The sequence below is a fragment of the Amia ocellicauda genome, chromosome 14 (assembly GCF_036373705.1).
Source record: "Amia ocellicauda isolate fAmiCal2 chromosome 14, fAmiCal2.hap1, whole genome shotgun sequence".
Classification (NCBI taxonomy): domain Eukaryota; kingdom Metazoa; phylum Chordata; class Actinopteri; order Amiiformes; family Amiidae; genus Amia; species Amia ocellicauda.
The window spans coordinates 24,519,171-24,538,114 of NC_089863.1; the positions used below are offsets into that span (position 1 = coordinate 24,519,171).

At 48.6% G+C, this 18,944-nt stretch overlaps 1 protein-coding gene across 6 annotated transcripts in view; it reads left to right on the plus strand.

Moving 5' to 3' along the window:
• The first annotated feature begins 895 nt into the window (after positions 1-895).
• Positions 896-18,944, plus strand: part of arhgef2a (Rho guanine nucleotide exchange factor (GEF) 2a) — a 36,894-nt gene continuing 18,845 nt past the window's right edge. For 4 of the 6 annotated variants that reach the window (XM_066721320.1, XM_066721322.1, XM_066721321.1 and 1 more), the window contains exons 1-7: positions 896-1,038; positions 3,233-3,343; positions 3,636-3,919; positions 5,311-5,485; positions 5,632-5,713; positions 8,206-8,245; positions 8,538-8,649. In XM_066721320.1, coding sequence (XP_066577417.1) covers positions 3,308-3,343; positions 3,636-3,919; positions 5,311-5,485; positions 5,632-5,713; positions 8,206-8,245; positions 8,538-8,649 — 729 coding nt within the window. In that variant the 5' untranslated portion in view covers positions 896-1,038; positions 3,233-3,307. Of the gene's footprint in view, positions 1,039-3,232; positions 3,344-3,635; positions 3,920-5,310; positions 5,486-5,631; positions 5,714-8,205; positions 8,246-8,537; positions 8,650-15,914; positions 16,255-18,944 lie in introns of those variants that run through there. The other 2 variants (XM_066721325.1, XM_066721324.1) reach the window with 2 other exon arrangements.

Below are 18,944 nucleotides of genomic sequence, written 5' to 3' on the forward strand. Positions count from 1 at the left end.
ACGCTGACTGACTGACTGACTGACCGACTGACACCCTGACTGACTGACTCATACACTGACACACTGACCGAGTGACTGACTGACTGACTGACGCACTGACTGTGTCTTATAGCTGTCCAGTCTCACTAAACCCTGCCATTTGACTGTAGACTCCCTGATGACCCCGCTGCCTGTCCAGCTGTAACCTCATCACACACAAACACTGTCACCTTCTGGCCGATTCAAGTCCTGTCCTGCATCCCCACTAATTCAAGAACTTTATTTATTGATGGGTTGATTTAGCGATTATTACACCCCCCCCTCCACCCCACACACACAAACACACACAACATATCTAGGCCCAGCTCCCTCCCTCTGCCTGTAAGGCCACAGAAGAAGAGAGGAGAGGAGAGAGGTGTCACGCACAGGACAAAACGAGAGTATCCGATCACCTGGAGAGAAAGGGAGATAAAGTGTCAATTCACAAAGAGGGAGAGAAAGAGGGAGAGAGAGAGGGGGGGGTCACTTCACACAGAGAAAGAACAATGCAAGAAGGAGGGAGGGAGAGAGAGAGGGTGAACAAAGACAAGTGAAGCCCTTACACATTCCTTACCCTCCCTCTCCCTCTCTCTCTCTCTCTCTCTCTCAGACACACACTCGCACAGCCAGTGACCCACCCAGACTTGACACAGTGACACAGTGACAGACACAGAAGCCCGTTGACACAGGCAGACCGACACACACACACACACACCCCGTCACACAGCGACGCCACCCGAAACCAGGAAACAGGCGACCGTCGCACAGGTGAGCGCCAGGTAACAGGTGCAGAGAGAGAGAGAGAGAGAGAGAGAGAGAGAGAGAGAGAGAGAGAGAGAGAGAGAGAGAGAGAGAGAGAGAGAGAGAGAGAGGATACACAGCCAAGCATAAGGAAGGATCGTCACGTCCAACAAAATAACAAAATAGCTAAAGGCAAGCGGCGGGCCGTGCCAGCCTTGCGGGAGCGCAGGAACGACACGACGCGACGAGCAGGGCCGGCCCGGCGGAGGAGCGAGTGAGGTGGGTGAGCAGACCAGCCTGTCAGCCGGTATAGATGGGTGACAACAACCGGACAGAAGAGAAAGAGAGACATGCATAGAGAGAAGGACTTGAGTGACTTGAGTTTTCATGATTGATGTAAAGATAATCTGTTCTGCGGCGCCACTGTACATTTCCTCGCCGTCATTGCTCTAAGGAAGCGTGTGTTTATTACTATTATTATTTGTATGATCATGATTAATAATGTTTCCGTACGATAGCAAAGGGAGGTAGACTATTATGACTTTTGTTATTCATCAGCATCATCATAAAACCAAGTGCACGTACAGTGTGTGACAAATACCCACACCGCACATCATGCAAAGTTTGAATCATGGAAATAGTAATACTAATCCTAATTGAAACCCTTATACAAATAGACTGTACATTGTGTCTTGTTTATATGTATTTGTATATAACTCGCTACCAGACGGTGGACATATGGAGCTATTTATATCATTATAATTTGTATAACTTATTTATTGGCAGATGCCTTTATCCAGTTCGATGTACAGGTCACACACACACACACACACACACACACACACACACACACATATGTGTGTGTGTGTGTGTGGAGCTGTGTCTTAGAGTTACAGTGTGCAAGAGGTTTGTTTAGAGAGTGGGGGTGGGGGGTACCTGTGTAATTTTTGTCATGTTAATGTCCTCTGGGAGAACAGTGTTGTTATGCAGATGTAAATCCCTCTTTTCAAATGACAGAGGGGGGTGAGAGAGAGAGAAAGAGGGAAAGGGAGAAATACAGACATACAGGAGCCAGTGATGTGTAGACTGTAGTATAATATAGCATAGTATAGTATAGTATAGTATAGTATAGTATAGTATAGGGGCCAGACTGGAGCCAGTACTGTGGGGACTGTAATATAGTATAGTATAGGGGCCAGACTGGAGCCAGTACTGTGGGGACTGTAGTATAATATAGTACAGTATAGTATAGTATAGTATAGTATAGTATAGTATAGTATAGTATAGTATAGTATAGGGGCCAGACTGGAGCCAGTACTGTGGGGACTGTAATATATTATAGTATAGGGGCCAGACTGGAGCCAGTACTGTGGGGACTGTAGTATAATATAGTACAGTATAGTATAGTATAGTATAGTATAGTATAGTATAGTATAGTATAGTATAGGGGCCAGACTGGAGCCAGTACTGTGGGGACTGTAATATAGTATAGTATAGGGGCCAGACTGGAGCCAGTACTGTGGGGACTGTAATATAGTATAGTATAGGGGCCAGACTGGAGCCAGTACTGTGGGGACTGTAGTATAATATAGTACAGTATAGTATAGTACAGTATAGTATAGTATAGTATAGTATAGTATAGTATAGGGGCCAGACTGGAGCCAGTACTGTGGGGACTGTAATATAGTATAGTATAGGGGCCAGACTGGAGCCAGTACTGTGGGGACTGTAATATATTATAGTATAGGGGCCAGACTGGAGCCAGTACTGTGGGGACTATAGTACAGTATAGTATAGTATAGTATAGTATAGTATAGTATAGTATAGTATAGTATAGTATAGTATAGGGGCCAGACTGGAGCCAGTACTGTGGGGACTGTAATATAGTATTGGACAGCACAGCACAGTGCAGGGCAGTGTCTGTCAGTGTCAGAGCAAGAAATAATGAAATAATAATAATCAAAACACACACAAGAACAATAGAGTTCAGACACACCTCCCTCTCGCAGGAATGTCCTGACTGACCGATATCGCAGAGAGAGAGAGAGAGAGAGAGAGAGAGAGAGAGAGAGAGAGAGAGAGAGAGAGAGGGAGACAATGGGTTGTGTTTGTATTGCTGGTGACACAGCGAGAATGGAGAGAGAGAGAGGGAGGGAGGGAGAGAGAGTATGGAAAGGCCAAAAGGAAGGAGGGAGAGATGTGTGTTGTGTGAGCGAGAGAGCTAGAGGGAGATTTGATCTGAATTTGAAGGGTAGGGTTGGGAGGATAGAGAAGGATAGAGAGAGAGCTGTAGGTGTACAGTGGGATCTATGTGGAGCGAAGGTGTTGGCAGGGCGTTGGCACAGTGTTGGCAGGATGTTGGCAGGATCTCGGTGTTTACCAGGAGCCCGGACGAAATGCACAGTGACGGGGCAGCAGCATTATCAGCTTAACGAATTATCGAGGCTAACGGGTGAGTGATGCCTGTCTGCAGGGTCCCGTATCATGGCCATGATGCCCTCCTGCCACCAGGGGCAGCACTGAACACACCGCGCAATCTCACTTCCTCATGGGACCTGGATTCAATGCTGCACTGACAAAAATGGTACAGTCTGACTGTCTCTCTGTCTGTCTGTCTGTCTGTCTGTTTGTTTGTTTGAGTGACTGGATCTGTCAGACAGTATGTGTAACACCCTGTCCCTCCGTCTTCATGTCCCTCTGTCACTGTGTCCCTCTGTCTCCATGTCCTTCTCTCCCTCTGTTTCTCTGTCTCTATGTCCATCTGTCCCTCTGTCCTCTATCATCTCACAATGATATCAACTTTAATCTTTCTATAAATTAATATATGATTTTCTGATGTTCCTTTTTTATTATTATTTTTTTCCCTCTGTGGACAGATGCTCTCCAAGCCCCCACCCTCACCGCCCCCCATCCCGGACGTCTTCCTCATCCAGGACTCGGGACAGAGCCTCCCTTTCCCCACTCATCGGGCCCGCTGCCTCTCCTGCCCTAACCACCCCTACCCCTCCGAGCCACCGCCAACCCCCCCGCCCCCTCCCCCGAGCCCCGACACTGTGACCCTGCGGCCCCCAGCGCAGCACTGGCCCCTCGACGCCCTGCGCAGACACAGCTGGGAGCCGGGGGCCGAGCCTCAGGGCAGCCCACAGTACCAGCACCGCAGGTGAGGGGGTGACAGAGAGCAGCTGGCCAGGGAATAAAATATAACTGTATTAGTTTTATTTATTATTTATTAGTTGTACTGTGTTATCCTATTGACACAGTAGTGTGTTGTGTGGTGTACTGTGGTAGACTATTGACACAGTAGCGTGTAGTGTGCTGTGCTGTGGGAGCTTATTGACACAGTAGCGTGTCGTGTGGTGTGCTGTGGGAGCCTATTGAGACAGTAGTGTGTCATGTGGTATACTGTGGTGTAAACACAGTAAAGTGTAGTGTGGTGTGGTATAAACACAGTAAATTGTAGTGTGTTGTGGTATAAACACAGTAAAGTTTAGTGTGTTGTGGCATAAACACAGTAAAGTGTAGCATGTGAGTGTGTGGTATAAACACAGTAAAGTGTAGTGTGTTGTGGTATAAACACAGTAAAGTGTAGTGTGGTGTGGTATAAACACAGTAAATTGTAGTGTGTTGTGGTATAAACACAGTAAAGTGTAGCATGTGAGTGTGTGGTATAAACACAGTAAAGTGTAGTGTGGTGTGGTATAAACACAGTAAAGTGTGGTGTGGTATAAACACAGTAAATTGTAGTGTGTTGTGGTATAAACACAGTAAAGTGTAGCATGTGAGTGTGTGGTATAAACACAGTAAAGTGTAGTGTGTTGTGGTATAAACACAGTAAAGTGTGGTGTGGTATAAACACAGTAAATTGTAATGTGTTGTGGTATAAACACAGTAAAGTGTAGCATGTGAGTGTGTGGTATAAACACAGTAAAGTGTAGTGTGTTGTGGTATAAACACAGTAAAGTGTGGTGTGGTATAAACACAGTAAATTGTAGTGTGTTGTGGTATAAACACAGTAAAGTGTAGCATGTGAGTGTGTGGTATAAACACAGTAAAGTGTAGTGTGCTGTGGTATAAACTCTCACCTCTTCCTTGTCACCCTATCCACTTCCACCTCCCCATGTCATTTCTCCCCCACCTCCCTCTCTCTCTCTCTCTCTCTCTCTCTCTCTTCTGCTTCACCGTTGTTCCAACCTCATCTTCTGCTTTTCTTGGGACACTTCCTGTGAGACGCCACTCCAAACCCCCCCCCCCCCCGCCCCCCCACACACACACACACACACTCCCGCCCCCCGTTCCCTCCCTCTTCATGTTTACCTACTGGTAAACAGAATATACTGTCATTATTTGACGAGCAGCACAAGGGCCAGGCAGGTACAGCATTCTGTCTCTCAGATCTAACACACCTCGTGCGTGGTTTAGCTTGGTTTCTCCTCTCTCTCTCTCTGTGTATTCTGTTCACACTATTAAAAGTGATGTGGCCTAGCTAGTGATTGAGTACTATATGACTGACTGTCCTCTCTCTCTCCCTCCCTCCCTCCCTCTCTTTTGCAGTGTCAGTCTGGGGGGGCTGGACCCAGAGGAGATGGAGAGGGTAATGGGGCGGGGCGCCCCCTCCAGGGGAGGTCGGGACCCCCGCCGGAACCCCATCACACAGGAAATGGGTTCCCTGCTGTCCCTCACTGAGGAGGAGGTGGGCTCGGAGTGCGGGCACTTCCTGGGGCTGGAGGTGAGGGAGTGGGGCTGTCTGATTGGGTCATCAGAGGTCGACCCGATAGACGCTTATCAACATAGACACCTGTACAGACAGACACACAGAGATGCGTGACCCCTCCATGACCCCACCATGACCCCTGACCTCTTCTGTGTTTACAGGGACTGTCCAATCACCCGCAGGCATTCAACTTCCCGACGCTGAGCAAGTCCATCTCTCTCTGCGGCATTGACCGCGGCGATGGTGAGAGGCTCCCGACGTGCTCTGTTTCTGCCCTTCCCTCTCCCGCCACTCGCTGGGGGCTCAGTGCCCGACTCAATCAGTTCCCACACTCGCTTTAAAAAGTGTGTGTGTGTGTGTCTCAGTGCGCGTGTATGTGAACAGGAAGCCCTGTGGTGGGGTAAAGAGGTGTGGTGCACTGTTTGCTGTAGAGCAAGGCTTTCTCTTCCTCCCTCTCTCTCTCTCCCTCTCTCTCTCTCTCTCCCTCTCCCTCTCTCATGCTGTGGAGATCCTGTGTGTTGGGAGTCGCAGAGGGAGAAGGAAAACACTTTTGGAGACAACAACCGTGTAGCTCCCTGTCTGCCCCCCTCCCCCCCTCGTCCCCTTGTGCTTCTGCTTTTCTCCACAACTGTCCTTTTGTGTTTGTCGTTTTGCTGTGGGTGACGGGACTGTGTGGGGCCGGTCTTCCGGAGGGGGGAGTCCTCGCTGTGTGGCAGGTAGGTTCCCTCGGGTCGGGGCCGAGGGGCCGCGAGAGACGGGCGGTGGGGGACGAGGTAGCAAGCGCCTGTCTGTTCCCTGCCGCAGGATGCCGGTGTCTGTGGGAGAGTGTGTAGTGTGCAGGGTTGCCGTGTGTGGTGGTGTTGTATGTAGTGTGCAATGTGTAGGGTATAGTGTGTAGTGTTGCTGTGTACAGGGTGTAGTGTGTAGGGTGTAGTGTTTCTGTGTACAGGGTGTAAGGTATAGGGTGTAGTGTTGCTGTGTGTAGTGTGCAGTGTTGCTGTGTGCAGTGCTTCTGTGTGTAGTGTTGCTGTGTGTAGAGTGTAGTGTTCCTGTATGTAGTGTTGTTGTATCTAGTGTGTAGTGTTGCTGTGTGTAGTGTGTAGTGTTGTTGTATCTAATGTGTGGTGTTGCTGTGTGTAGTGTTGCTGTGTGTAGTGTGTAGTGTTGCTGTATGTAGTGTGCAGTGGTGCTCTGTGCAGTGTTGCTGATTGTAGTGTGTAGTGTTGCTTTGTGCAGTGTTACTGTGTGTAGTGTTGCTGTGTGTAGAGTGTAATGTTCCTGTATGTAGTGTTGTTGTATGTAGTGTGCAGTGTTGCTGTGTGTATTGTTATGTGCAGTGTTGCTGACAGTGACACTGTATGACAGTATATCAGTGTGCTGTAGTGTTACAGAGTTACAGTATGTGTTTTACAGTGTTTCAGTGTGTCAGTGTGTGTTTTACAGCATATCGGTGTGTTATAGTGTGTGTTATATAAGTGTCAGTGTGTGCTTTACCATGAGTTTGTGTTACAGTGTGTCTGTGTGTTTTACAGCATATCAATATGTTACAGTGTGTTTGTGTGTCGGGGTGTGTGTAACAGTGTGTTACAGTGTATCACATTCTGAGTCTGCATGTGTGTAACTGTGTGTAAGTCTGTCTGAACCTTTTTTTTGTATGCATGTGTGAGTTTATTGGTGTGTGTCAGTGTCTTTTGTCTGTGTGTTACGTTGTGTGTGTCTGTGTGTTATAATGTGTGTGTGTATTACAGTGTATCAGTTTCTTTGATATAGTGTGTCAGTGTGTACGCAACCGTGTGTTACAGTGTTTCACTGTGTGTAAGTCTGTCTGAACCTGTGTTTTAGTATCCATGTGTGAGTTTATTGGTGTGCATCAGTGTGTTTGATTGTGTGTGTCAGTGTGTGTGTGGTTGTGTCTGTGTGCCATAGTGTGTGTGTGTGTCTGTGTGTTATATTGTGTGCGTGTGTGTGTGTGTGTGTTACGGTGTTTGTGTGTGTGTGTTACGGTGTGTATGCGTACAGAAAGGAAGCGTGCTTCCTGTGTTTGTTCAGTCGGTGTGTTTGTGCGATTAGGGAAGAGAAGCGCCTGCGTTTTTGTTTGCAGTTTTTTCAGTTTTCTTTGTGTCCGACTCTCTCTAAGGAAGTGGGGGGGTGAAGACAGGGTGGGGGGGTTGTGTGCCGTGTTCAGTGTACAGTGTTCAGCACCGCCATTGTGGACCTTGTCCGGCTCTCTGTGCCTCTCTGTACAACTCACTGCTACTGTATGTAGGAATCTGTCTCCGTGTTTCTGTCTCTCTCTCTGTGTGTCAGCTGTGTCTCTCTGTGTCTGTGTGTCTGTGTCTCTCTGTCTCTGTCTCTGTGTCTATCTGTGTGTCTCTGTGTGTCTGTGTCTCTGTGTGTCTGTCTCTCTGTCTCTGTCTCTGTGTCTCTCTGTGTGTCTGTGTGTGTCTGTCTCTCTCTGTGTGTCTCTGTCTCTCTCTCTGTGTCTCTCTGTCTCTGCACCTTTTTATCTCTCTTTTCTTCTCTCTGTTTCTCTGTCACTCCCATTCTTACTTGTCCTTATCTGTCACTACCTGTTCTACCTGTCTATCTCCGTTTCTGTTATCTCTCTATCTGTGTTTTGCTCTCTTTTTCTATCTGATTTTGTGTCAGTCTGTCTGTCTGTCCTCAGTCTTTCTCTGAGGTGTCAGGTGTCACCCAGTCAGCTCAGACTGTTTATCTCTCTCTCTCCCTTACAGACGTCTCACTGTATTCTCAAGACTGGGGATCCACACTGAGGTGAGAATGTATAACTCCCCCTCATCCCTCCATCCTCACATCTCTGTCTCTCCCTGCTTCTCTGTCACCCTCTTTCTTTGACTATATGTCAGCATTTTATCAGCTGGTTTTCATCAACTTTGTCTCTCTCTCCCTCCCTCCCCCTTGCTGTCTCTCTCTCTCATAGTAAACGTGTCAACCATCTCCATCAGTGAGTCACTTTATTAACTCTCTCTCTACCTTTCTCTCCCTCTCTCCCTCTCCATCTTCTTCTTTTGCTCCCTCTCCCTCTCTCTATCTCTCACACTCTCAGTGTGGATGCTGCCAGTGACAGGCTGTCTTCAGGTCGGGGGTCAGAGGGCAAAGGAGACAGTCCTCTGGGGAGAACCATCAGCTTCCTCAGAAAGATGGCTGGTAAATCCAAGGTAAGGGAAGGAGAGAGAGAGAGAGAGAGACGCTATATAAATGTGTATAAATAATTGTATTATCTCAGCATGTGACCTGTGTCAGGTGGTCTGTGGGCTTTGTGACCTGTGTCAGGTGCTCTGTGTCAGTGTGGGTTCTGTGACCTGTGTCAGGGGCTCTGTGTCAGTGTGGGCTCTGTGACCTGTGTCAGGGGCTCTGTGTCAGTGTGGGCTCTGTGACCTGTGTCAGGGGCTCTGTGTCAGTGTGGGTTCTGTGACCTGTGTCAGGGGCTCTGTGTCAGTGTGGGCTCTGTGACCTGTGTCAGGTGCTCTGTGTCAGTGTGGGCTCTGTGATCTGTGTCAGGTGCTCTGTGTCAGTGTGGGCTCTGTGACCTGTGTCAGGTGCTCTGTGTCAGTGTGGGCTCTGTGATCTGTGTCAGGTGCTCTGTGTCAGTGTGGGCTCTGTGATCTGTGTCAGGTGCTCTGTGTCAGTGTGGGCTCTGTGATCTGTGTCAGGTGCTCTGTGGGCTCTGTGACCTGTGTCAGGGGCTCTGTGTCAGTGTGGGCTCTGTGACCTGTGTCAGGTGCTCTGTGTCAGTGTGGGTTCTGTGACCTGTGTCAGGTGCTCTGTGTCAGTGTGGGCTCTGTGATCTGTGTCAGGTGCTCTGTGGGCTCTGTGACCTGTGTCAGGGGCTCTGTGTCAGTGTGGGCTCTGTGACCTGTGTCAGGTGCTCTGTGTCAGTGTGGGCTCTGTGACCTGTGTCAGGTGCTCTGTGTCAGTGTGGGCTCTGTGACCTGTGTCAGGGGCTCTGTGTCAGTGTGGGCTCTGTGACCTGTGTCAGGTGCTCTGTGTCAGTGTGGGCTCTGTGATCTGTGTCAGGTGCTCTGTGTCAGTGTGGGCTCTGTGACCTGTGTCAGGTGCTCTGTGTCAGTGTGGGCTCTGTGATCTGTGTCAGGTGCTCTGTGTCAGTGTGGGCTCTGTGATCTGTGTCAGGTGCTCTGTGTCAGTGTGGGCTCTGTGATCTGTGTCAGGTGCTCTGTGGGCTCTGTGACCTGTGTCAGGGGCTCTGTGTCAGTGTGGGTTCTGTGACCTGTGTCAGGTGCTCTGTGTCAGTGTGGGTTCTGTGACCTGTGTCAGGTGCTCTGTGTCAGTGTGGGCTCTGTGATCTGTGTCAGGGGCTCTGTGTCAGTGTGGGCTCTGTGACCTGTGTCAGGTGCTCTGTGTCAGTGTGGGCTCTGTGACCTGTGTCAGGTGCTCTGTGTCAGTGTGGGCTCTGTGATCTGTGTCAGGTGCTCTGTGTCAGTGTGGGCTCTGTGACCTGTGTCAGGTGCTCTGTGTCAGTGTGGGCTCTGTGACCTGTGTCAGGTGCTCTGTGTCAGTGTGGGCTCTGTGATCTGTGTCAGGTGCTCTGTGGGCTCTGTGACCTGTGTCAGGTGCTCTGTGTCAGTGTGGGCTCTGTGACCTGTGTCAGGTGCTCTGTGGGCTCTGTGACCTGTGTCAGGTGCTCTGTGTCAGTGTGGGCTCTGTGACCTGTGTCAGGTGCTCTGTGTCAGTGTGGGCTCTGTGATCTGTGTCAGGTGCTCTGTGTCAGTGTGGGCTCTGTGACCTGTGTCAGGTGCTCTGTGTCAGTGTGGGCTCTGTGACCTGTGTCAGGTGCTCTGTGTCAGTGTGGGCTCTGTGATCTGTGTCAGGTGCTCTGTGGGCTCTGTGACCTGTGTCAGGTGCTCTGTGTCAGTGTGGGCTCTGTGACCTGTGTCAGGTGCTCTGTGTCAGTGTGGGCTCTGTGATCTGTGTCAGGTGCTCTGTGGGCTCTGTGACCTGTGTCAGGTGCTCTGTGTCAGTGTGGGCTTTGTGACCTGTGTCAGGGGCTCTGTGTCAGTGTGGGCTCTGTGATCTGTGTCAGGTGCTCTGTGGGCTCTGTGACCTGTGTCAGGGGCTCTGTGTCAGTGTGGGCTCTCCTGCCCTGGCTGCTCAGCAGCTCTGTGCTGTAGGTGTGGCTCTGGGCGCAGGTGTCGTCCAGCATCAGTCCAGGGCAGGGGTGGCTAATCCTGGTCCTGGTGAGCCGCAATCACAGGGACAACTCAGAATCGGTTCAATTAAGCAGTTAACGATCAGGACGGAGAAAATGCCTGTAGACTAGGGATGTGCATCTCCATCACTGAGGACGATGCGATACACATCTCGATGCACTGCCAACGATCCCATACACTAAAGATGCATAAAAGCAACTACTAATGCGATACGATACGATTCACCCATATTGCGATGCAGTGCGATTCGACACGGTGCGATGTGATGCAAGAGAATATGATGCTATGCAATTTAATATGGTACATAATGATTTATTTCTTTGTCAGACAGCAAATCATAAATTAACTAAAAAAGTGAAATTTTTACTTCACATAATAAACAAAGTCTCTGACAAAAGATGAAATTAAACCAGGCCAGGACCTTGCCTTAAACCTGAACTTCTTCCCTGTTGTACGTGTTCTCTGAATTTAAAAAGGTAAACTATTATTGGCCGTCACACGCTGCTGTAAACACTAGGGATGGTAAGAGCTGTTAGCCAGCGGGGTGTGAAAACAAGTTGCAATACTTTGCTCGCCAGTCTCCTTGCTAGGGGTACCGGTGGAGCTGGCCACTGTAGCCATGGGTGAATCCGAGGGGGAGGTGGACGTCTCCACACAAATACCATGTCGCCTCTTCAGGTGAGTACCTACATTAGTCGTGCTGCCTGTGTATTTTATAGCAGCACAACATATCCTGCAAATTGCATGGGTCTTGTCGAATTGCCCACCTTTCTTGGAAAATCCGAAGTGTTGACAAGCCTTGGATTTATTGCAATTCGGAGGAGCGTGTAACTCTTCCTCCTCCATGATCACACCCACCCAGACACGCCTCTGACTCGCGCGAGACTTGGCCGAGAGACTTGACGAGAATCGGCCACTGACAGCGCGCTTAAGAAACAGTTAGAGAGGAGGAATCTCTCTGAATGTAAAATAATTGGTCACAAATCATTGGTCACATTTCTAAATAATAAAGGCGTTCGCCTACACATAATTATATATAAATACATCGGATTATACCGATGCAAAGATGTTAGAAACGATGCATCGCGATTTCATCCCACATTGTATCCGGTGCACACTTTTCTGATCCTGGCAATCGCATCGTGAGCTTTTATGCCGATGCACCAATGCGAATCGGTGAATCTTACCATCCCTACTATAGACCCTGCGGCTCTCCAGGACTAGGGTTAGCCACCACTGGTCCAGGGTATCTCTATGTCTGTCTGTGTCTCTCTTTCTTGGTGTCTCTGTCTGTGTCTCTGTGTCTCAGTGTGTTAGTGTCTCTGCCTCTCTGTGTCTCAGTGTCTCTGCCTCTCTGTCTCTGTGTCTCAGTGTCTCAGTGTCTTGGTGTCTCTGCCTCTCCGTCTGTCTGTCTGTCTGTGTCTCTGTCGCTCTGTGTGTCTGTCCCCGTCTCTGTGTCTGCAGGCGTCTGCATCTAAGTGTCTCTGTGTCTGTCTCTCTGTCTCGCTCTGTGGATCCCTGTGGGAACGTGTGTTCCAGCTCTGCCCAGCAGGGGGCAGTGTCCTGCTGTGTCTCAGTGCAGTGCGGGAATCTGATTCGAAAGCTGCCATCAGGTCCGTCTGGGGCTTGAAAGTGATCAGCTCACACCTCAGAGCCGAGTCTCAGTCTGGTACAGAACAGAAGTGCAGTGCAGTGCAGTCAGTAACACTGCAGTGCAGTAACGTGTAGTGCAGTACAGTCTGTAACAACACTACACTGCAGTAAAGTGTAACACAATTCTTAGGATGCTTTAATCACTACTGCACACAATGTGGTGTTGTGTTGTGAATGGGGGCAAGGAGAGGAGAGAGGGACAGGTGAGAGGAAAGGAGAGGGGGGGCGACACCGTCAGCCCTGTTCCACTCGCCGTCAGTTCTTGGGAAGTGACGTCACTGAAAAACAACACAGGGAAAAAGTCTTAATAATAAAAATGACTTCATCCCACCATGAGCGCCAGTGACGATGATAACGAGGGAACTGTTTTATCTAATTGGGGGCGGGGGTGGCGAGACCAGAAGGAGGTATTTTGGGTAGCTGACAGCAATGCACTGTGCAGAGTTGAAAGCTGCAGCAATTACATCACTTCCTCTCCCATCAGAAAGTCTGCTTGGGTGTCAAAACACTTTTAAGTCATATTTTTCTCCCTCTTATCCATTGTATTATCATTATCATTATCATTATGATTAATATTGAAATAACTTTGTGTATGGTGGTACAGAGAGTGGTTTTCTTTTGTGAAATGTTGGCTGTATTTCTTACTGGTGTAATAAGTGGGTGAGAGGGAGAGAGAGGGGTGGAGGAAGAGAGAGAGGCCAGACAGGCTCCCTTCCACTGATTTGAGACATCTGGAGCACATGTGTGTGTGTATGTTAGACTGTGTGCGTAACTGTGTGTTTTGTGTGCTTCGCAGTGTGACTGTGCTTGACTGGAAGTGCGGTAAAGTACTTCTGCTCTCCTTCTGTCTGCATTCCTCTCTCCTTCTTTCACTCTGCCTCTTTCAAATCCCTCTCTCCTCTCTCTCTCTCTCTCTCTCTCTGCGTTCCTATCTCCTCTTGTCAGTTTTTTCTGGGCGGCTGGATTGCATCAGCTAGAGGCCAGCCTGGCAACACACACCTCTCTCCCTCTCTCCTCCTTTTCCTCTCTCTTGCTCTCCCTCTCTCCTCCTTTTCCTCTCTCTCGCTCTCCCTCTCTCTCTCTCTCGCTCTTCAGTTCAGACTGGTTTCCTTGGCTTTATTAAGTCAATACCATTAAACCAGTAGAACGATAATCTGGAAAACGGTGTAGAATTTTGAAAAACAACGAGATACAGAGGATGTGTGTGTGTGAGAGAGAGCGAGAGTGTGTGTGTGTGTGTGTGTGTGTGTGTGTGTGTGTGTGTGTGTGTTTGAGAGTGTGTGCGTGCGACACCTTCAGCTATTATAGGAGCACAGTCTGTCGGCATGATAATGTACTTTATTCATGTTTATTTGCATGTATTCATTTATTTGTGTTGTTTTATTTCTGTATACTTTGGTGACTCAACATCACAGTCTTACAGGAGACAGTGTGACAGAAATAATTGAACCTTCTACTGTTATATAGTCTCCCATTACATTGCAATGCAGTTCAATGCGTTTCGCGTTGTGTTGCTGCTATGTTGTGTTGTGTCTCCCCTCACCTTTTCCTCTCTACCCCTCTCTCCCCTCTCCCTCTCCCTGTAGCTGTCTTCTCCTCTTCTCCCTCCCTCCTCTTTCTCACTTACTCCTCTCCCTTTCTCACTCCCTCTCTCTCTCTCCCTCTTCTGCATCTCTCTCTCTCTCCCTCCCTCCCTCCTCTCCCTCTCTCTCTCAGTATCACAGTGTTGTGTTCAGAACAATGGCCCTCTCTAACCCAGACAATTGCTGGCAGGGTTGGCACCTGGGGCTGCGTCATTAACATGCGGGACACACTCACGGGCGGACAGACAGACGGAGGACAGACAGCGGCGCATACAGATAGAGCCAGACACAGACAGACACATACACACACACACAGGTATAGAGAGAGACGAAGAGAGAGAGAGAGAGACAGACACACACACACACACAGACCGAGAGAGACACACGCACACAAACCGAGGTGATGATGTTTTAATCCTGTGTAATCACTGTGGCCAGTCTCCCTCTCTGACTGTTTTGCGAGTCAGAGGTTTCTGACGTGGATCAGCTAATTGCACTAATTGGTGTGTGTTTGTGTGTGTGTGTACCGCACTGGCCAGCCCTACACGCACCACACAGGTCACTTCTGTACAGTATTCTACACCCCTGTGTGCGCTGCTGTGGAGTGTGTGGGTTGCCGAGTGTGTACGCTGTACTGGGCAGCTCCTCAAACAAGCGTGAAATGGACTGACAGTGTGTGTGTGCGCAGTGATATACAGACTTGTACTGTGCTGTGCTATAGATCTCCACTTGGCTGCAGTTTAACCGTGCTGTACTGCAGTAACACTTTCATCAGCGTCATTGCAGAGTTCTTATTGGTATAATTATTAACATTGACGAGCAGAAAAAAAAGTGGCAGGTGAGACACTCCAGAACTCTAGAAGCACTTAGCACAATTCCACCCCCCCCGGCCTGTTCCGTGTATCATCCTAATGGGCCCTAAATATAACAAACTGAGAGAGAGGGAGTGGGAGTGGGAGGCAGGAGAGAAGTGGAGAGGAGAGGAGAGGTGTGGGAGAGAGGGTGACTGAGAAGAATAGGGGGACAGGTGATTTTTTTTTGTGGGGGAGAGCTGGAAGGGTATTGACTGAAACACACACACACACACACACACAGATCTGAGGGCAGTACGGTCCTCTGGCTCAGTGGTTGTGCGTGTTTTTGGGCGTTTCTCTTTACCTCTATTTTTAGCTGTGGCTCTGTTGCTTTTCAGCTGCTGGTAAACCAGAGGCCTCTTCTGCACAACTGTATAGTTTCTTACACAAAGATGTGGTGCCATAGTAGTAGTTGCAATCATGGTCATTATGAGTGACACAATACTTTTCCTACCCTTATAAAAATGAATATGTAGTTATTATTATTAAGTAGTAGTAAAGCGGTAGTAGCGGTATTTGCTGCCGGTTACGTCAGTGCGGTCGTGTTGCTGTTTTCTCCCGGGTATTAAAACTCTCACAAAAACCGTTCCTCGACTGTTTTAAAACTTCCTCATCCGTCGAGACTATTATAGTGTTTTAAGTTATCGCTGTGTTTAAGGGCGGACTGTCTGTGCCACGTCCACGGGGCATTCACATCCTGGAGAGAAAAAATAAATAAATAAATACCGTGCCAGTCCCAAAATAAGTCTCCAAAGGAAAAAAAGATCCATCCAAGAATAATATTAAAAAAAGGAAAGGGAAAAAAACTAAACGGCACGACCGTCCACGTTTCGCAGCGTCCCGGTCTGTGACCAGAGAATTAAAGTGGAGGGGAAACGACGTAGGCGGAGCTAAACACAAATATTTTCTTAAAAGCCGGGCTGGGAAAGTTCCAAGGGGCGTGGTTTGTGTTCTGAACAGCCCTGGGGAATGGTCCATATCAAAGAGAGGCGGGTCCATGTATGTAAATATAACCCCTCCGCCAATTACAATCAGAGGGCGTGGTTACGTCCAGACACCTTTCCCCATTGCGCACACTTGATGTGGGCGTGGCGATAGAGCGCTCCGGAGCTGGGCGTTCTGACCCCGCCTCCAGGGGCGTGGCTAGCGGGCCAGCGCTCTCTCATGCGAGCGCAGCGGTGAGAGTTTCCTGTTTGAGAAAAGTCTCTCTGTCGGAGGAATGAGAGCCAGCGGCGGATGTGTACATTATATACATATACATTTATAATCATATACTGCGGCAACAAGCAGAGAAGTGTGCGAGAACCCGAGTAGTGGGAAAAACTGGATTTTTTAACGAGGGAGAAGACTGAAAAGAGGGCTTTAAAAGAAATCGCCCCCTATATATACATTTACTGTATATATAAATACTATATGTATATTTCTATACATCGCTGAAGCCTGCCATGTCTCGCCTAGCGGAGCCCAAGAGTCGCCAGGACAGGGTGAAGGAGATCGCGCTACGGGTGAGTGAGGGGGGCCGTGCGGGAGAGCTGCGGTCTGTCCTGGGGGGGTGCGTTTCCTCTACCCGTGTGTTGTTACTGTTAATATTATTGTTGTTGCTATAATTGAGATTACCATACATATTTGTGGTTCAGCTCGTTTTTGAAAGTCCGCGAGGTGGTACTGGGAACCCCCCCACCCCCCTTCACTAGACTTCTTACCAGTTTTCATCTTCCTTGTTTCTCTTTCTTCCCTGCGCGCACACACACACACACACACACACACACACACACACATATGTATATGTATAACCTGTTGAGCCAAGTCCGTGTTAAAGGCAGCGCAGTTCAGTTGGGATCAGTATTGATTGTGTGTGTGTTGTGTCTTGGGGGGTTAAACAGCCGGGCTTTGTGTCAGCTACTGTACCGGAGGCCGACCACGTTGCTGCGAGGTCTCTTGTTGGTTTTGGGAGTGGGAGTTTGAGGGGGGGCGGTTGTGTGTGTGTGTAGGTGGGGTGTATTTTCCCCGACGAATAAACAGTTAGTGCCCGTGTTTTTGTGACTTTTAGTACAGTTATACCCATGCACAGTTATATATATATACACACACACACGCAGCAGTTCAGATCAAACGCGACCCTAATGGCGTGGCACAGCTCTACAACTTCTCTAATCAAAGCATTTTGCAATCGGCTGGAATAGTGTCAAGCTCCAGCAAACCAGGAATAAACCGACTCCAGTCCTCATTAGACACCAGAAAGCGTGTGAACGGGTACCCGGCCACCGTTGCACGCACACAAGTCAAAATCGCGCATCTGTGAAGTGTGCGTGTGTTGCCCCGCAGTGGGTCATTCTCTCTCTCTCTCTCTCTCTCTCTGTGCAGAGGGGATGCCCGTCCAGCTCTCCCTTTTGTTTTTCCTTCTGCTGCCTCTGAACTTCTCCCCCTCCATCCTTTCCTAGCCCAGCTGCAGCTAACCCAACGTCAAATCCCGTTAATTCCCCCATTTCTGCGCCTGATCGTGTGCCAGCTTTGCCAGTCGGTTGGTGCGGTTGAATCAAACTGGGCTCAGACCGGTGCATTTCAGCTTTGTTGAACTGGGGGACACCGGTTTGCTCTCTAGACAAAGAAAACGGTTAAGACTGAACCTTTTTCCCCCTTTTACTGCCTGGTACTCCACTCTATTGCCCTACTACAGGGCACAATGTGTGGCAAGCCCGTTTGTGGCCAATATAGCTGTGAAAGCGCCTGCTTTCGCTCCGCCACACTGCTGGGCTGTGGTTCTTTGGTCATCCATCCCAGTGATCCAATGAGAGGATCAATATTTCTCACACCCTGGAGGAAAACATTGAATATTCTTGTCTGTGGCTGTGTATAGTTGTAGCTCCACCCCCTCTTATATATTGATTTGAATAACTTGTTTATTGCTTTATTGGAGTGGCAAGGCTGTCCAGTGCAAAGGGCAGCGAATTATTGTCCAACATAAAACCATACAGATCCCTCTTTCTCACGTACACACACACACACACACACACACTCAGCAAATCTCAGCAGTCTTCTGGATGTATTGGTGGCCAAACGTTTCTGTTCAAAGCTCACTTTGTATTGTTTTGGTTTTAATTTCACTTCCCGCTGCAAAGCCCATGCCTTCTCTGCATTGAACTTGATGGGATCACTTGCGGTTCTTCGTCCTGTTGTGTTCGTGGAGCGTTCTTCATCACAACTTTTGTACATTTAAGCACATTTTATGATTTTAACGAGTACAATTACTATGATTACTATGTTCTCTCGTCTGTTTCCCCCGGCGGTGTCTAAAAACGGTTTCCACAGCAACGGATAAGTCCGAGGTCGACATTCCAACTCCACAAAATTTGGCAATACAGATAACAGAGATAATACAATACAAATATTGTGGTTCCTACAATAATAAGAACGGCCCACAATACTATAATATGGTACTAAATGATAATAGTATTAATCTTGGTGTCCGTTGTTAGGCTGCCTGTGTTTGCGTTCAGTTTCTTCCCCATCATTAAAGCTACTGCACTATAAAACCAAGTCCTCAGTGTGTATTTCTGTGTGATTTTGGTGGTTGTCGTTTGTCCCCCTTTTCCCTTCCGTGCCGGGCCGAGCCTGGGCCTGCTTGGTGTGCCATGGCGGTTACACCACACCAAACCAAAGCCGCAGACGGGCGCTAAGTTCTGGGGAGAGAGGGGTCATAGGCACTTCTTATTGGTCTTTCCAACGCTCTCCTTTCCCGGATGGCCGGGGTTGGCAGAGACCAACTGCGTTCTCTTGTGCTCGGCGTTCTGTCTAGTTGTGTTGTGCAATGAGGTGGTGAGTTTATTTTTTGGACGCATTTGCTACCGAGATGATATAACCACCGATGGTCTGTCTCAATAGATAGAGCATCTTTGATAGAACTGCTTGCAAGCTGAATGTCACGTAATCGCAGCCAAGTCCTTCAGGCAGATTGGCAGTTGTGAAGTTGCTGGCCAGTCACGGTGTTGTATAACATAGAATATATGTGATGTATTTGAAATATGTTTTATATATATCTATTTCTTTTATAGGTGGAACATGCATGGTAGGAAAGAAACTCTGCATATATGTGCAACCTGTCAAATAAATATATGGGTTTCAGACTGAAATATATACTGAAAATGCTTTCCATTTATTTCACATATCCCAAATAAGGTGCCACTGTTGATAAAGT